General features: G+C 33.4%; 1 protein-coding gene across 1 annotated transcript in view; it reads right to left on the reverse strand.

The window, feature by feature from the left end:
- The window catches only part of LOC149802674 (GPI inositol-deacylase-like), a 205,915-nt gene that overhangs the window by 162,755 nt on the left and 24,229 nt on the right, over positions 1–18,931 (reverse strand). Inside the window, exons 7-11 of the mRNA XM_089952048.1 lie at positions 15,247–15,338; positions 14,557–14,653; positions 10,102–10,259; positions 4,295–4,327; positions 1,855–1,907 (exon numbers count right to left, since the gene is read on the reverse strand). Of these exons, the coding sequence (XP_089808174.1) occupies positions 1,855–1,907; positions 4,295–4,327; positions 10,102–10,259; positions 14,557–14,653; positions 15,247–15,338 (433 nt within the window). The remainder of the gene's footprint in view (positions 1–1,854; positions 1,908–4,294; positions 4,328–10,101; positions 10,260–14,556; positions 14,654–15,246; positions 15,339–18,931) is intronic.

Consider the following 18,931-nt stretch of genomic DNA (forward strand, 5'->3'; position numbering starts at 1 on the left):
TACATTTTTTTCTTGTGTTTTAAATAGTTACAGATAATCAAAAGTATAATAAAAGAACAAAAAATTATACTTTATATGCCCTCTATGTCAAGTATTTTGCAAAAAAACTTTCTTCTTTCAGTCTCTGTGAACATGACCATGAATCAAATTTAACCCATAACTAAATAGGAACCTTCTCGTCTCAAATACAAGCGATGCATTTACAAAGAATGGTCCTAGTCTGTGTGACTGAACTAGAGTTATTTTGTGAAAGGCAGTTGTTCTGACCTTGAATTTCTTAGCATTTAACCCTAAAATCAATTTGTGTCTCACTTGCCTCAAATGCAAATGATGCATTTACAAAGAATGGTCCTAGTCTTTCTTAGCATTTTACCCTAAAATCAATATGTGTCTCACTTGCCTCAAATGCCAGCCATCTATAAAGTGTATTCAATGCAAATGGCACAAAACATGATTAGTTTTGTGGAATGATTTTTATTTCAGTCCCTGTGACCTCAACCTTGGACCTCAGACTGAATAGGCACATTCCTTGCCTCAAATTCAAGCCAGCCACGAAGTTTAGTCAAAGTAAATGCTAAAAAAAATCAAGATATTGTGGAAACCTATATTTTCTTCAAGACACTATAACCTTGATCTTTGACCTTTTTTTGCAAAAAATCAATTAATGTCTTATCACCTCAAATGCAAGGCATTTATAATATTTGGTCAATATATCTAGTACTTTGTGTGGAAAGTTTTCATTCTTTTTGCCCCTGTGAGCTTGATCTTTAAGCCCAAATTGTCAGGTTTCTTCCCTGTCACAGATGCAAGCTACTTTCAAAGCTTGGTAATGGTAGATGTTGGAGAGAAAAGGTATTGTGTACAAATAAAATTAGGAACAGGTACATGGATAGGAAACAACTGGCTCTACATATATTCCTCTTTTTCTTCTTGAATTGACAAACTGAACAAATATTATATCAAGAAAAAGACCTCAAAGTCTGTACATAGCTAATTTTGTTGATATCTGCCTAATAGCTAAATACATGAACTGTTGGTCTGGGTCAGTAGAAGGCTTTCTTCCAGTGCAGTTTAATTGCATATACTATAAAGACAATTATTTCAAGGTTTTCACCCATATTTGATGCACAACAGCCCCATTTGTCTAATATTATTATATGGCCCCTATGCCAGGACACTTTGTGTCTGAGTTGGTCATATTCAATCCAGTTTTGGTTTTTGGTTTTTTGCATTTTTAATGGAAGAAGATTTTGTGAAGGTTGTCTTTTTTAAGTAATGCTGGCAATATCTTACAGTAGATCAATATCGCTGGTACAAATATGAAAGGTCCTCATGCCAGGAGGCTTTGTCAAATCTGGTCAAATGTAATTCAGTGGTTTTGAAGTTGTTTAAAGGTTTTAGTAATTTGGTAATGACAGCCATACTTTATGGAAGATTGGCATAATTTGTTCACACATGAAAGGTGTTCCAGCCAGGAAGCTTTCTATCAAATTTCATCAAATTCTTTGGAGTGCTTCTGAAGATGTCTTTGAAAGTATTTTTGTATTTTTAGCAATGGTGGCCCTGGATCCGCAAAATCAGTATAAATCTGAAGGATTCTATGCCAGGATGCTCTGCGCCAAGTTTGGTTGAACTGGTCCATCAGTTTTCGAAAAGAAGTTTAAAAAAGCAATTGTTGACAGATGCCAGATGGATGATAGATTAAGAGGACATACCATAAGCTTGAAAAGTGAACTAAAAATGAGTACAAAGAATTTTGGCACCAACTACAAAGAGGTACATTCTCTGATTAGATAAACGGATTGGTGTGGACTGTTGGTTCCATAATGAGGACCTCAGTACAAAACTACTCACCAAACAGCACACTGGTGGTCAGTAGATACCCATGCTCTGGGAACTGACATGGTCTGCGGAAAAACATACAGATATTATGTTAATACTGTTAATTCATTGACTTGATTTGACATAATGGTTTCGCATAAAATACCTTAAAGATAAATTATATTTATGGCAATCAGTTCAAATATGTGGCTTGTACCAACCATGAAATCCATGAAAATTGGTATTAAACCCCAAAGATGACTTCTTGCAATTGTGCAGTGCAGAACGCCGAAGCTGAAACAAATGCAACAGAAGCAAGGTTCATAATTTAGTTTTTTTTGTTGTGTTAACATCTGGAACAGCTCTCAAAATCACTGTAGAGAGCAATTACTTACTATTCATCCCTGGCTAAACTTTATGCTGCATAGGCCCAAAACAGGTGTACTAGGTGCCATGTGGATATGTTTATTTCAAACACCAAATATGTTTCACCCAAATATTTGAGCTTGCTACTTGCAATTACATGGAGTCTGAATCAAGAGTTACGGTATAAGGTTATTACATGGAATCTGAATTGAGACTTACATTGTAAGGTTATTACATGGAATCCAAATTGAGACTTACATTGTAAGGTTATTACATGGAATCCAAATTGAGACTTACATTGTAAGGTTATTACATGGAATCTGAATTGAGACTTACATTGTAAGGTTATTACATGGAATCCAAATTGAGACTTACATTGTAAGGTTATTACATGGAATCCAAATTGAGACTTACATTGTAAGGTTATTACACGGAATCTGAATTGAGACTTACGGTATAAGGTGATTACATGGAATCTGAATTGAGACTTACATTGTAAGGTTATTACATGGAATCCAAATTGAGACTTACATTGTAAGGTTATTACATAGAATCTGAATTGAGACTTACATTGTAAGGTTATTACATGGAATCTGAATTGAGACTTACAACATAAGGTTATTACATGGAATCTGAATTGAGACTTACAACATAAGGTTATTACATGGAATCTGAATTGAGACTTACAGTATAAGGTGATTACATGGAATCTGAATTGAGACTTACAGTATAAGGTGATTACATGGAATCTGAATTGAGACTTACAGTATAAGGTGATTACATGGAATCTGAATTGAGACTTACAGTATAAGGTGATTACATGGAATCTGAATTGAGACTTACAGTATAAGGTGATTACATGGAATCTGAATTGAGACTTACAGTATAAGGTGATTACATGGAATCTGAATTGAGACTTACAGTATAAGGTGATTACATGGAATCTGAATTGAGACTTACAGTATAAGGTTATTACATGGAATCTGAATTGAGACTTACAACATAAGGTTATTACATGGAATCTGAATTGAGACTTACAGTATAAGGTGATTACATGGAATCTGAATTGAGACTTACAGTACAAGGTTATTACATGGAATCTGAATTGAGACTTACAACATAAGGTGATTACATGGAATCTGAATTGAGACTTACAGTATAAGGTGATTACATGGAATCTGAATTGAGACTTACAGTATAAGGTGATTACATGGAATCTGAATTGAGACTTACAGTATAAGGTCATTACATGGAATCCAAATTAAGACTTACAGTATATGCTTGCTTAAATTTTTTAAATGTCTTTTTATTTTATCTCTCTGCATAAAATATGCAAATACACTGGTTATCTAGAAATCTAACCAAAGACCAGGAAATATATAAAGACAGTGACAGAAAAAAATTAATAATTATGATCAAGTGCATAAATTTTTTAGAACAGAAATGTATATCATAACACTCCTCTATCTCAGTTGTAAGCCAATAAGCAACAACCACCAACCCATGTTTAACTTCTTGCCACCTTCATTAGGTTTTTTATTCTCTAACAAAATGGGGGAAATTTTACTTGTACAAGCCAGTCCAAACATAAACAATTTAGAGCAGATGACAAAACAACATAGCATACACACACATAGCAAACACTGGACAAAAACGATACCCTGGCGAGGATCACAAAGAAACAAAAAACATGGCAAGTAAACCACCCAGAAGGTGAAATACCTAAAAGAAGGGTGTACAAACCACAGTAAATAAAACTTTTAGAATCTGAGGCAGAAAAAATGGGCACCCAAACACAGGGACATGAACAAGTATGCCTCTATAAAAAAACATATCGAGAACCCTACTCTGAATTATTACATATATTTTCTTTTTCTTCAAAATTCTAGTTGATTTTGTTACCAATACCACATCAAAATTGAGAGGGAAACACACAGATATAAAATCCCTTAAAATCTTTTGGCCAAAGGGGGTGACCTCAAAGGACACTAGCTCTATATAGCTAGGGAGCAGATAGGTGTCCTCAAATAAATTATAATATCAAATCAAAACACTTCAATTTCAGATCATTACATACTCCCTTTATATTAGAGACTGTGCTACTTACACAAGTACTAACACTTCGGGAACTGTCAACTATCTGAAAATATACACAAAAGAGATATTATTGTAGTTACAACGATATAAATTTATTTCAGTATTGTTAAGAAAATCATGAAAAAACGTTTACATTTTGTAAAATTCTGAATAAGTCAAAGTGATCAAATGGGGGGGGGGGGGCGGGATTAGGCCATGTAAGAATTCGTTCAAATTTTTTTTCTTTCCAGCTAGTTACAAAACGTGAAATTAAAATTTAACATGGTTGACATTTCAGTAATTTTGATGTATATTTAGCTAGATTTGGTTTTAAATGCATGTGCATCACTGCAAGTTGAATTGAAATGCATGTACATCACTGCAAACTGAATTTAAATGCATGTACATCACCGCAAGTTGAATTGAAATGCAAGTATATCACTTCAAGTTGAATAGAACTGCATGTAAATCACTCCATGTTGAATTGAACTACATGTACATCATCATTCCAAGTTGAATTGAACTGCATGTACATCACTCCAAGTTGAACTGAACTGCATGTACATCAATGCAAGTTGAACTGAACTGCATGTATATCAATGCAAGTTGAATTTAAATGCATGTACATCACTGCAAGTTGAATGTAAATGCATGAATTCTTAACAATTTTATCTCTGCCAAAATCCATTTTCCCTATCAAACAACAAACACTATAATCCAATTGCATACCTTACTTTCTTCATATCTTATTTTATTGTTCTGTTGAGAATAGGCCTGAGATTAAAGCCCCAATTAGACAAAGACTTCAAAGCATATCAATGGAACAAATATGACCACCAAGATTACATTATACTCAAGATCCTGAATCAGGTGATATTACCCGTGAAAAATGGAACTATAATGGAATGCAGAATGAATGTCAGTGAGAAGAAACAAATGAAATGATAAATGTAAATATAAAGGAAACTGGGAATGCAAATGCAAAATGCAGAATGATAAATGAAAATGAAATGCTAATAAATTTCATGAAAGGATTTGGAAAGCTATTTACCTGTATACTGAGCTGTCATGAAAGTTCGAATCAAAAAACCCTCTGCATGATAATACAGGATGAGATTCTTTATTCTTTACACTGAAAATTTTTTACTACTTATAAGCTGGAAATTTTTTAACAACTGACACTGATTTAATGACGTCATCACCAGCAGTAATGTCCATCAAACTTGAATTTGAATTTTGTAAAAATTTGCAGATAAATATTTTAAAAACTACATTTTTACATTTATTGCACCTGTTTTTATTTATTTATAGTACATTCAATGCTGTCTTTGGAATTTAATGCATTTACTATTTTACTAAATCAAACCATGATATGAAAACAGAAGTTTAGTCCACATAGTAGTATATACTTGCTTTAAGATAAATACAACTGCTAACTGCACAGACCCAGATCTGCTGTCACATAATGCACTAGCAGCTCAAGGCCTGTGTGCAGTTTGTTAGGAGTAGTCAGTAGAATAAACAACATATACCCTGGTCTGCAGGGGCATTATGTTATGGCAGATCTCTGTGGTTTGCACTTGACTGGACTGATAAGCATGTACATATGGTAGTATTAATACTATCAGAAACAGAAATTCTAACTTTGGTAAATGCATTTAGAATGAATCACAATAAAATGAAATAATGAATGGAAGCCATTCATTTAAAATCAGAATCTGTTTCTTAAACCAATAACGAAAAATGACAAGATCACATCTGACAAGCAACTGTGAATGGAATGCAAGAGTGAATGGAATGCAAATTAAATGCAAAATAAATGCAAATGAAATGCAATTGAAGTACAAGTGAAACTAGAAAAATCATACCAATTTGGTAACATTACCTGTTTAAAGGTCTGTAACTGTAGTTTGCTTAAAATACAGCAAATGCCACCATAAAAGTGAAATTATTTCTCTAGGTCTGTACCAAATACAATAAAATATCTGTTTGCAGAAGATTTCTCAATTCTGCTAAAGTAATATATCAAGGTGCTCAAAAAAAACTTGGACCTATCTGTTTGAGATTCTCATTCTCAACATCACCATGTGAAAGAGGCTTAAGATTGGTCACCTGACTAATAACTAAATGGCTAAGAAATCGGGGTCAATAAGAGTCTATCTGTTGAAACTCATTATAATTGTGGTTGGTTCCAAAGGTTATGAAAACAAATGTTGAAGGTTTCTCTAGTTTTAGTGTCTTTATCCATATTTGACTGATCATCGGAATCATTTGTCCAATACTGAAATGACCCTATATAAGTGATGCTTAGTGTCATATTTTGTAAAATTCTGTTCAGCATTATTTTTTTACATAAAGTTGTGTAAACATTTTTTAAAAGTTAACAGTTAAATTGAGGGGTTGCCACTTATCCATACAAGCAGTTGACACAAGCATTAGTATAATCCTGTTTTCCATTAAGTGAGATATCAGCTCCACTTTAAAAACATCAAATATTGCTACCGCCTTTTGATTATACTGAGTAAGGGGAAGCAAGTCATGTACAGATTTCACACAGGGTATCAGAATTCAGTAAACAAACTGAATCATGAGATTCTCATTGCTCCAGTGCAAATGGGAAGACTGTTTTGAACATATGGTTAGTCATAGGCTTTGTTCAAGCACCTAATCAATGAGAACTTTATACTTTGATAACAGTCTTCAAGAACACATGTTTACTTATGATACCAATAGTGGTATTAAATGTGTTAGCTCAGACGTGTGGCAAATGAACTTGGCAGTTTCTTTAAGATCTCACCATTTATGCCACATGTTAGCAATCAATAACTTAATTAATCAACTGAATTAGCGCAGTATGGATTAAATCTGTTTTGCTGAGACATATGCATCGCTTTTGTCTCTTTTAATAAATGACAGATCCACGAAACTAGGTATTTACAAATTTTGTTTCTACCCAAACCATAAAATCTGAAACCCACCAAAATAAGTGTTTCACAGTATATGAACTTAAAAGATCTTCCTGTCAAATCTGATCAAAATTTGTTAAATGGTTTTATACTGTCCAGTTACTGGTAATGGCAACCATATTTGAAGGTGGATCAACATGCCAGGAACATGATTCCCATGCTTTTCTAAAGATAAATTTGAAGCTCATTTCCAAGGTTTATCCAAGATGAAATGACTTTTTACAAGGTTCACATATGACCATTACTGAATGGAATTAAAGAACATTTTTGATTATAAAACATGCATTTTCTAAATCTAAAGATGTTTCTCTTTCAAGACTCTCCAAAAACATTGAACTCAAAAAGATGATCATGTACAAAACTCAGTGCCAGATTACCAAATAGGCAGAGTAGGCACCAGCCTATGGGCTCCACGCCTTTTATTGGCCCTGCTACAACGTTTGTTTAATAATATTTAATAATTTTTGTTTAATAACATAAAATGTTAATTTGTTTAATAACATTAATAAATGTTAATATTTGTTTTATGTAATAAAATTGGTTTATTAAAATTGTTGGTTGGTAAAATTAAAAATGTATTAGGAGATAATTTGCGAGGGAGGCCCCAAGATTTTGACTGCCTAAGGGCTTCCACAGGGCTTAACCCTGCACTTACAAAACCACAAAATGTATCACACGAAACAAGTTTGATTATATTCCTTTAAACTGGCATGTAAAGTCTTTTCAATGTACAGAATAAAACTTCTAACTTTATTTTGCTGCATTATGTTGCTAAGTGGGAAAAACATAATGAACATAAATTATGTTTTGTTTCCTTTCAAACCTTTAATTCTAATGAATTCTAAGGCAAAATATATATATGCATCTCACAGAAAGTAACATCTCCTATTACAGTATATATAAAAAAAACAATAAATGCAAATAATTATAATCTTGTCTTGTAACGAAAAAGAGTTTAACCCTGAATTTATCTGTGTCAATAAAATCCCCAATAAGATTTTTCAAACAACCTAATCTCCTTAAGATGATCTTCTTAAAAATCTGTTATTTAAAAAACATTTTCAAAAGGGTTGATTTAAATTTTGACAAAAGACCTTCAAAATGATATACTGTTGTATAAACAAGGACTCAATTTTCTGTAAAATCATCTTGCCTCTTGTAATTTGTTAAACCAGTCCCCAAACCTGTATAGATACAGGGGCTCGTATCATTTTTTAATAAATAATACAAGGGATGACAATTTCTCATTTCAGCTCTGAGATTGAACAATATGGATTACAAATTTGGCTTAAGACGAATAGCAGTCTGTTTTCTAATCCCAGTTTCCTGTTGGACATTTAGGTTGGGGTGTGAGGTCATTGCAGCTGCATATCGAAAATTTGGAATTTGCCATCACTGTGCAGTAGCAACGTATGCTAGTCGCTTACCAGCAGGCCTAGAAAATTTTAACTTATGTTATATTGACACATACCTGCATGAAATCGATAGGAAAATGATTTATTTTCTCAGGAATGGCAAGTATTATAATCGTTATGTCGTTAATACACTGACAGACAAGACAAAACTGCGGAGTATATGAAATCTGACCCAGTACTCGCCATTTGCATTACTAGTCACATGACTTCACAAATTTCAAATGACAACATCGGAAGTCAAATAGTCATGTGATATCAACAACAAACTCCTTTATAATGCTGTTGTACAGAAATTCAGTTATATTACATGAAAGTCAGATACTTTTTGCAAAACCCATCAATCTGGCCAGTCTGATTTATCAAGCAGAGAGCACAATTCAATGTGGTAGTCACATGATACAACAAAACTCCAGAAGTTGTTCTCAGAATATATAAACATGGAAAATTTTGTGTTCTTTCATATTTGTGTTTTTATTATAACCAGTATACAACTTTCATTTAATATTTTTTATATATATTTTTCTCTACAACATTTGAAAATGTGGGTTGTTAGAATTGTGTACTCTTGTGAATGCAAATCTCAAGTACCAGGTCACATTTCATCAACGACATAGTTTTATCTTGTCTTTCAGCAGATTAAAGACATAACGATTTTAATACTCACAATTTCAGAGAAAATAAGTAATTTTCTTATCGATTTCATGCATGTATCACTTGATCTAACAATGTTTAAAAGTTTGCTAGGCCGTCCAGTAAGCGGCTATGCTTTGCCACCAATATATTGGCCTCTTGTGCTGCTAGACTGGTTTCCATACTTTCCATGTAAGGAAAGATACGGAAATCGAGCTGACTTTGAAAATAAAAGTCTACTAGACAAATCTAATGCACTGGGCTTATGGAGTGACTCAGCATATATGGTATGTTTATTGCAAGCAACCAAATGATCCATACGGCACCCACCAAATATTCTGGTTAGAACTCGATAAATTTAACTGACGATCAGTTTAGTTACGACTCAATTACCTGATTGTTTCAGATGTCAAGTGGTGGCAGAAAATTCCTGGGTTTTTCCCAACTTTCAGCAATATTTGCAAAATTCAAGGACTTTTCCCATCAGGAATTTTTTATATCATTTCTCCCGACTTTTTCCTGATTTCCCAGTAGCGTGGGAACCCTGCAGGAGACTCTGTGCTAAATGTGCTTGAAATAGGTCTGCCAGTTTTTCAGAAGATGAAACACAGCAAATGTTGATATACACCAGATACCAAACAAAGTCCATAAGTTTATTTCATTGCCAACTGAGCTTAAAATATGCTTTTATTGTTTTTTTAATTCAACTGACTTGTCAAAGCTCTATTTCAGCATCACAAATATAAAAAAAATCTAAATCTTGTAAGCAATACTGATGGTTTATACAAGCTTCACATTATGGGGTATATTTTCAATCATATGCTTACATCATTCAATGAGGTGAGACCCTGCCTAACCAGAATGTCCCTGTGTCCACCACCAGTGGAGACTACAGTTACATGCGACAGAGTGGAGTTCTTGTACTTCAGCCAATGCTCATTCACTGTATGATAAAAATGCTTCAAGTTTCCATCCAATGCCATCACTGCAAGAAAAACAATGACAAAGCATCACAAATAAAAGTGTTAACAAGTGTATTTGTAACTGTTTTCAACAAGTAATTTTGCGGAAAGAAGGAACAAATGAATTTAGTTTTCTTACATAAGTTTGGCTTGCAAAATGAAGCATCATTCAAAGTGATCTACACACAATTGGCGAGAGTGTTATTTCACAACACTGTAAGGCTGAAGACAATTTAGTCTGGCACAATGGTCTGGCATGAATCTGATTTCTACAGAATATTGACACGAGTCTTTGTCTCTCTCTGTGATGTATTTATCTCCTAATTCTCCTAAAATTCATCAAGTTATCTAAACAACATACATCAGTCACACATAAGTACCATGTTTAGCCTGGTTCTCTATTAGACAAATATTGAAAACTGACCTCATACTATGCAGTACTTGGCATAAAGTGTCTTTGAGGTTTTCAACTGAAATAGTTGTTTGAAAATGGCCATTACCAAATTCCTTTATCAAAGCTCAGCTAATCTACCTCCATATTTTCCACAATTAAACATTTGAATGAATACTTAAACTTACCAGCTGCAGTTCAGGAACAATACCTATCCATAGATTTGTTGTTGTTGTTGTGGGGTTTAACGCCATTTTTCAGCACATGATAGGCTATGCATGGCGGCCAGTATTAATGGTGGAGGAAGAACCAGGGAAAACCCCGGGAAGAACCACCGACCCACGAGAAGCAACTGGCAAGCTTTCTCACATACCCACATTGGCCGAATCCTAGACTTGAACCCATGCAGACAGAGGTGAGATGGCAGTGATCCGTAACAGCCTATCCATAGATCATACAGACCCTGAGAGTTGTTTTGTCAAGGAATTTTCAAACAGTTTTCTAGTAATTTTCAAACAGTTTTTAATGAATTTTTCAAATAGTTTTCAAGGAATTTTCAAATAATTCTCAAGGAATTTTTCAAACAGTTTTCAAGGCATTTTCAAACAGTATTTCAACATTTTTCAAACAGTTTCAAGGACTTTCACAAGTTTTATGGATTATATTTTCTTAGCAAAATTGTTATTTTTCTATATATTACTTTTCTTTACTCTGTAAAAATAGGCACAAACATTGAAGAAAAAACAGTGTGGCACTAAAGGAATGGGATGCTACTCAATATGGTAACTACTTGTGTCATGTACCATCTGATCCATCCAATTTTTTCCCATTCATTTATACATTTATTCATTAGTTTTGAAAATACATAAATTAACAAAAATTCTTAATTTAAAAGAGATATGTTGTAGTTTAAATGATTTTTTATTCATTCAAATCAGTTCATGGGGTTCAGGGAAAAATTGAAGAGAAATACTTTTAAACAAATTCAATCACTTTACAAGGATAAAACCAACTTTTTCAAAATTCAAGTGTTTTCAAGAATTTTGCTATCACAAAGGTCAACTAAACAGGTAAATGTTCATCATTTTGTAAAAGGTAATTTGATATTCACTGGAATTCAGTGCAAGACCCAGGCAGCTAACTAATCAAACTCAAATAATAATAATAATAATAATAATAATAATAATAATAATAATAATATTAATAATAATAATTATAATAATAACAAAAATACAGTGAATGACACATTATACTCCCATGCCACATTTAATAGTCCTCTTTGTAGATAACTGATATATTGACATAGAAATCATTGCTTAGCTTTTTGTCAGGTTGACTCCAGAATCAATAGGCTTCTTCCTTACCTTATCTGCAAGCCATCTACAACGTTTGGAACAGACCTGTGATGTTGAACTGCTGTTATTGCGTGGAAACGATTTTACTTCCATCAGTCAATGATCTTAACGTATGACTTTTGACAACAAAATGAAGTTTTCTTCCTTACCCCAAGTACAAGCAATCCAAATTGTCTGTTTCAGGTATGAAATTTAGAACTAATGTTACTGTACAAACATCAAGAACTTAATATTTCAGTCGGTGACCTTGACCTTTGATTGTTTGACTCCAACATCAACATGATTCTTCCATAACAACTGCAAGCCATCATCAAAGTTTTGCAACCGAAGATGTTGGAGAACTCCAATTACTACATGAAAACCAATCTTCTTTTGGTCAGAATGACCTTACCTTTTGAACCCAAAAACAACAGTTCTTCCTTACACCAAGTACAAGCCAGCTATAAAATTTGATTTTGTGGGTTTAATGCCATTTTTCAGCATATGATAAGCTATACAAGATGGCCAATACATTTGGTGGAAGAAGAACCTCAGAAAAACTTGGGAGGAACCACTGACTGATGGGAAGTCAATGGCAAGCATTCAAATGTACCTGATGGGAAGCCAATGGCAAGCATTCAGATGTACCTGACGGGATGCTAATGGCAAGCTTTCAAATGTACCTATGCTGATTGAGCTGAGGTTTTAACTCACATGGACAGGTGAGATGTGCAAGTGATCTGTAAAGGCAAGAACTTTAAATCACTCTACCACCTGGTGGCCCCAAATTTGGCAACTGTAGATGGTTGAAATTTCGCGTTATGCAGAAACCATTTATTTTCCATCAGTGAAACTGATCTTTCACCATTTGATTGTGAAAACAATTCAGTTCTTTCCTACCCCAAGTGGAAGCTATTCACAAAGTTTAATAAATGTAGATGGTGGAAAACTAGTTATTGTGCTGTAACAGTTTTCCTTGTTTCAGTCAGTGATCTTGACCTTTGACCCTAAATTGAAGGGGTCTTCATTGTTCACAAAGTTCACATGGTGAACAAATAAAGTTACTACAAAGAAATCAAACTGGTAACAGAAAGATGAACAGATGGTCAATACCAAAACAATACACTATACCTTATGGTAGGCATATAATAATAATAATAATAATAATAATAATGTCTTATTCTATAATAAATGCAAAATGAAGCACACTATTTAGAACATGAAAATACGGGGCTGTAAAATTCTAAATAAACTGTCAGGAACACTGCCACTATTGTGACATTAAGTTTTGTGACACAGTATTCTATAATTCTGTACAACCTTTAGGATTTTCTGGGACATACTGGTTATACAAACACTCTAATGCAGTACATCTCCATTTGCCACAGTATAGCTATCAATATGTCTGAAACTGTTCATATACAAACATTTTACACCATAAAAATGACTTGGTTTGGTTTGTGTTTATGCACATCAACAAATGAAAATTATTTAGTGCCAAGGCAACTGGAGTTAACTATAGACTGTTCTCTACCCAATTCTCTTAATACCATGAATCTGAAAGATTTTCTGATGAAGAAACCAGTCTGTTTTCTTGGAAATTCATCATATACAGCTTTTATAAGCAGAACACAAAGAATGTACATGTATGATATGAATACCATGTTGAATATGCAAGTACTTTATGGGAACCTTCTTTTCTAGAATCTATTCACACACAGATAATGTCTGGAGATAATACTGGTTTAAAAGATCAAACAGCATTTTATTGCTTTATTTAATTTTTATTTTGATCAAATTACCTAAAACAATAATTTATACACTGATGAGTCAAAGACATATTTCAATGTATAATCATAATGATCATACCAAAATATTTATGACTGGCTCGAGTGTAATGATACCTTTGCAGATGGACCGGTTGTTCTGAATAGATACTGACAATAGCAACTAAGCACTAAAAATGCGCCTAAGTGGTTACAGCATCTGCCTCAGATGCAAGTTCACCCCATACCCTGAGTCATACCAAAGACTTACAAAAAAATGGTACTAGCAGTGGCCTCACTTGGCACTCAGCATTGAGGGGTTAGTGTTAAGACTTGTCAGCCTGGTGTAAGGATAATGTAACTGGGTGGGACATGATACTATATGTCTCCGGCATGATGCATCAGTGCTAGAAATAACTATAAACTGCAACACTGGAGACATTGTAGTGATAAGACTGATTTTTTTTTAAAGCTATGGTAAAAATCCAAATCACTCACACACACACACACACACACAAAACTGGTCTCCTGTTGACTATTTTTTAAAGACATCTTGTCTTTAACTAACCACTTAAATAATTCAATGCTGAATCAGCCCCATACTCCTGTTGAAAATCAAAATCTGTTTGCAAAGATTACCTGAACGAAAAGGTTAAAAATACCTCATGGTCAATGCAATGTAAATCATTCACAAATGTTGGTCATGCTCTTTTTCTATACAATTTCTGGTGTTAATCCTATAAAAAAACACAACTATAACAATACAAAATAATAACAGAAGAAACAAAAGTTTATGCAATACATCCAAGCTATAACACAAGAAACATACCTGGGCCCTGGTGGGGTGTGGCTTCAGTGATGATGGTATGCACAGTCCGGCTGTCAAAATCAGGCAGTGCAAACAATGCCCTGGCTATCATCCCGCCCTGAAACCATAAAGAGCAAAATGTCATAAATTCATCAAGTTTTCATGTATTTGTTTTCACATTATGTCTCATGTTAAAATTTAGGGGGCTTGCAAAGTCAGTTTAGTATTAACATCTAATTCTTTCATACTTTGTACAAATGGTCTTTTGTTAAAAAAATGTAATGTGTTCATGAAACGCAAATGTCCTGTCATAGAGTCTGAGAAATTGATCTTAATGCAAAAACTATAACAAAATTACAAACTCATGGAAAGAGCAAAAAAAAAAAATTCTACCAATAAAAATTCACAATTTTTAATAATAAATGCTTATTGTTAGATGGTGATGAACTTGTTCATTTTCTCAGGCAGTCTAAAATCTAAAGACAAACATTCATTTACTAACATTATAAGAATTTTTCCCTTTCCATTTTTACTCTAATGGCCACCTAATTTTTACCTAGACTTAAATGTACATTGTCTGAACAAAACAAACATAGATTTGTATGTTCCTTCAACAATGTAAAGGATACAATCATTTTCTTAATACCATTTTCACATATTTACCATATAAACTGTAATTTGAACAGTTGCTTAACAAAACCACAAACTCACCATTGAATGTCCAACAAGAACCACCGACTTTGGGGGATTCTGTGCATTTTTGTATAAACTTAGTATCTTCTGAATGGCATAGTGGACATACTCTGCAAAACAAATAATAAAATATTAAGTCTCAAGAAAGCCTAATAAACCATTGTGTAAATAGTATTCCCTCATAGCCATGCTGTCCATGTTAGCTATAGAGTAAACCACCTTATAATGAGATTGCCTTATAATGAAGTACATGATACAGCACTCGCTCTTTATAACTATGCCCATGGGAGTTATAGAGTACACATCCTTATAATGAGATTGCCTTATAATGAAGTCATGATACAGTACTCCCTTTTTATAACAGTCCATGGGAGCAATACAGTATACCACTTTATAAAAAATCATGATACAGTATTCCCTTAGTATAACAATCAATGGGAGCCATACAGTATACCAATTTATGATAAAACATGATATAGTAATCCCATATTATAATGGTCCATGGAAGCCATACAGTATACCACTTTATAATAAATCATGATACAGTATTCCCTTAGTATAACAGTCCATGGGAGCTATACAGTATACCATCTTATACTAAAGTACATGATATGCCCTTATTATAACAGGTCATGGAAACCATAGAGTACACTGCCTTATAATTAAGTACATGATACAGTACTCCCTTATTATAACAGTCCATGTGAGCCATATAGTATATCACCTTATAATAAAACATGATACAGTATGCCCTTATATTAAAAGTCCATGGAAGCCATAGAGCATAACACCTTATAGTTATGCAGTGATGTTTAATATCACTGTTGGTAATAAAACATGACATTAGCTAGTCATCAAACTGAAGCATTAAAATCAATATCTAAAAGAACAAGATCCTTCTGAATTGGCATACAGCCAATAACAAATATGGTGCCACACATACCATACAGTGCACCTATTTATAGAAACAGATTTTCCTAATATGGACGCTTACACTTTTTAGCTTCAGTAAATAATCCATAGTTAAATTGAAAATTAATAGTTTTAATATACTTGTACTTGTAATAACATTGTGCATTGGTCAGATATTATATGATATTAATGTATTTTCAACAATGAGTGGCTAAGAAAACAATTTTGACCCAAACAGAGCATCACAAAATCAACAACATAGCATTGTTCCATACCTGACCTAAAACAAAATTCTTTAAGCTAACATTTGAATCGCATAATATTTAGACTTTGCTTTCTATTAATTGTATATTTTCCTTAAGTTATGTACCCAATTAATTATGAAAACCAATGATAACTTGCAGAAGAAAGGGTTAGTGGTCAATCACCTTTTAAAACACATGCCTTTGAATATGCTAAAGTGTGTTTTGTCAGTGCAATTGATATCAACATTGGCCTCCAAAAATGACTGTAAATCTTCAGACATTATAAGTCTTGGGACTCCCTAAATTATTTTGAAAAGTAATTTTTTATGACCTATAAATGTTGGGACACAAAATTAAAGCAATTTTTTCATGTAATATAAGTCTTAGGACACCTTCAACATTTCATTCTACTAATCGTTCAATGTATTTTCTCGATCATAACAACATTAAAAAATAGTGACCGTGATTGTTAAGTGACTATCATCATGAATTGTTACATAGGAATGTGATAAATTGACACAATATGTTTGAAAAGTCAATAAATATAATTATTTTTCAACTGTTTCCTTATTATTTCTACTCAATTCAAATCTGTATAATCTGATCGATGACAAGAGTTCAGCATTAGCAGGTTGCTATAAGCATTTACAACAGTAACCTATCCCTTTTGTCTTCAGTTTATTATTGTTTAAGCATTATTGCATTAGAATATTGTATCAATGCACCAGTAAAAGAAAAGTTTAACCCTGAAATTATGTGTGTCAACAGAATCTCAAACAAGACATTTTTCAGCCAACCTAAACTCCTTAAGACGATTTGGTTAAAAATTCCATCATTTAAAGAAATTTACAAAAGGGTTGATTTAAATTTTGACAGAAGACCTTCAAAATTATATACTGCTGTATAAACAAGGACTGAATTTTCTGTAAAATCAACATGTCTTCTTGTAGTTCAATAAACCAGTCCCCAAACCTGTATTGATACATGAGCTCTTATCGTTTCTTAAGATATAATAAAAGGGACGACAATTTCCCCATTTCTCCTGCGTTCCATTTAAGATCCAAAACCAATGCTTCAAGCTACATGTCACTGTGTAATAGTTTCGCACCAAAGTTCAGCTCAGAGATTCAAAATTTTTCTAATCCAGGTTTCCGCCGCATATTCCAACCCCATTTTTCACATTTGGACATTTTGGATGGAGTGTGGGTTCAGAGCAATTACATAAAAAAAATTGGGAATCTGCCACCACTGTAAGATAGCTTACCAGCGGGCTTAGCAAATTTAAACTAGGTTATATCGACTTATACCTGCATGAAATCAATAGGAAAATTACTTATTTTCTCAAAAATGGCAACTTTTATAATCGTTATGTCTTTAATCTGCTGACAGACTAGACGAAACTCAGCATAGATGAAACTTGACCTGGTACTCGCCATTTGCGTTAATAGTCACATTACTTCACAAACCTAAAACAACGACATTGGAATTCCAATAGTCATGTGATATCAACAACCAATTCCTTTTTAATGTTGTTGTACAAAATTTCAATTATATTAAATGAAAGTCTGATACCTTTTGTAAAAACCAGAAAGAACATAATTCTCAACATATTTATTTCGAGAACAAGTACAAGAAAATTGGCCAGTCTGATTCATCAAGCAGAGTAGTCTGGTTCCCTGCTTCGTATGCTCCCTACGTGAGAGAGCACATGTCAACGTGGTAGTCACATGATACAACAAAACTCCGAAGTTGGTCTCGGGATAAATATAGAGAATTTTGTGCTCTTTCGTTTTTTGCCTTTTTATTACGAGTATACGACTTTCATTTAATATTTTTTGCTACAAATCTGAAAATGACGGTTGTGAGATTCTGTGTGCTCATGTGACATGCTATCGAAATCGCTAGTACCAGCTTAAATTTCATCAATGCATTAGTTTCATCATCTTTCAGTAGATTAAAGACAAAATGATTTTAATACTCTCACAATTTCTGAGAAAATAAATAATTTCCATATCGATTTCATGCAGGTATAACTCGATTTAACAATGTTTAAGTTTGCTAGCTCATCCTCTAAGCAGCTATGCTTTAATGTCACCATGCTGGCCTCTTGTGATGCTAGACTGGTTTTCATACATTTAAAAAAAATTTACAGATATAAAGCTGTCTGTGAAACACAAAGTCTACTAGACGAATCTAATCCACTGAGCATTTGGATTGTCTCAACAAATATATTTATGGCAAACACCCAAATGATCCATACTGCAACCTCCTAATATTCTGGTTAGAACTCGATAAATTTAATTCGCAGTAAGTCCAATTACGACTCAATTATGTAATTGTTTCGGGCGTCACACTGTGGAGGAAAATTCCTGGAGTTTTCCTGACTTGCGTCAATATTTGCAAAATTCAAGGACTTTTCACGATCGGGAAAACAATTATCATTTCTCTCGACTTATTCCCCGATAGCGTGGGAAGCCTGTATGATGCCAATAAGGAATGAAATTGAAACAAATTCCACAATTACATCTAAGGATTTAAAGCATCAT

This window comes from Sinohyriopsis cumingii, chromosome 3 (assembly GCF_028554795.1).
Source record: "Sinohyriopsis cumingii isolate HCF-2022 chromosome 3, ASM2855479v2, whole genome shotgun sequence".
Lineage (NCBI taxonomy): Eukaryota > Metazoa > Mollusca > Bivalvia > Unionida > Unionidae > Sinohyriopsis > Sinohyriopsis cumingii.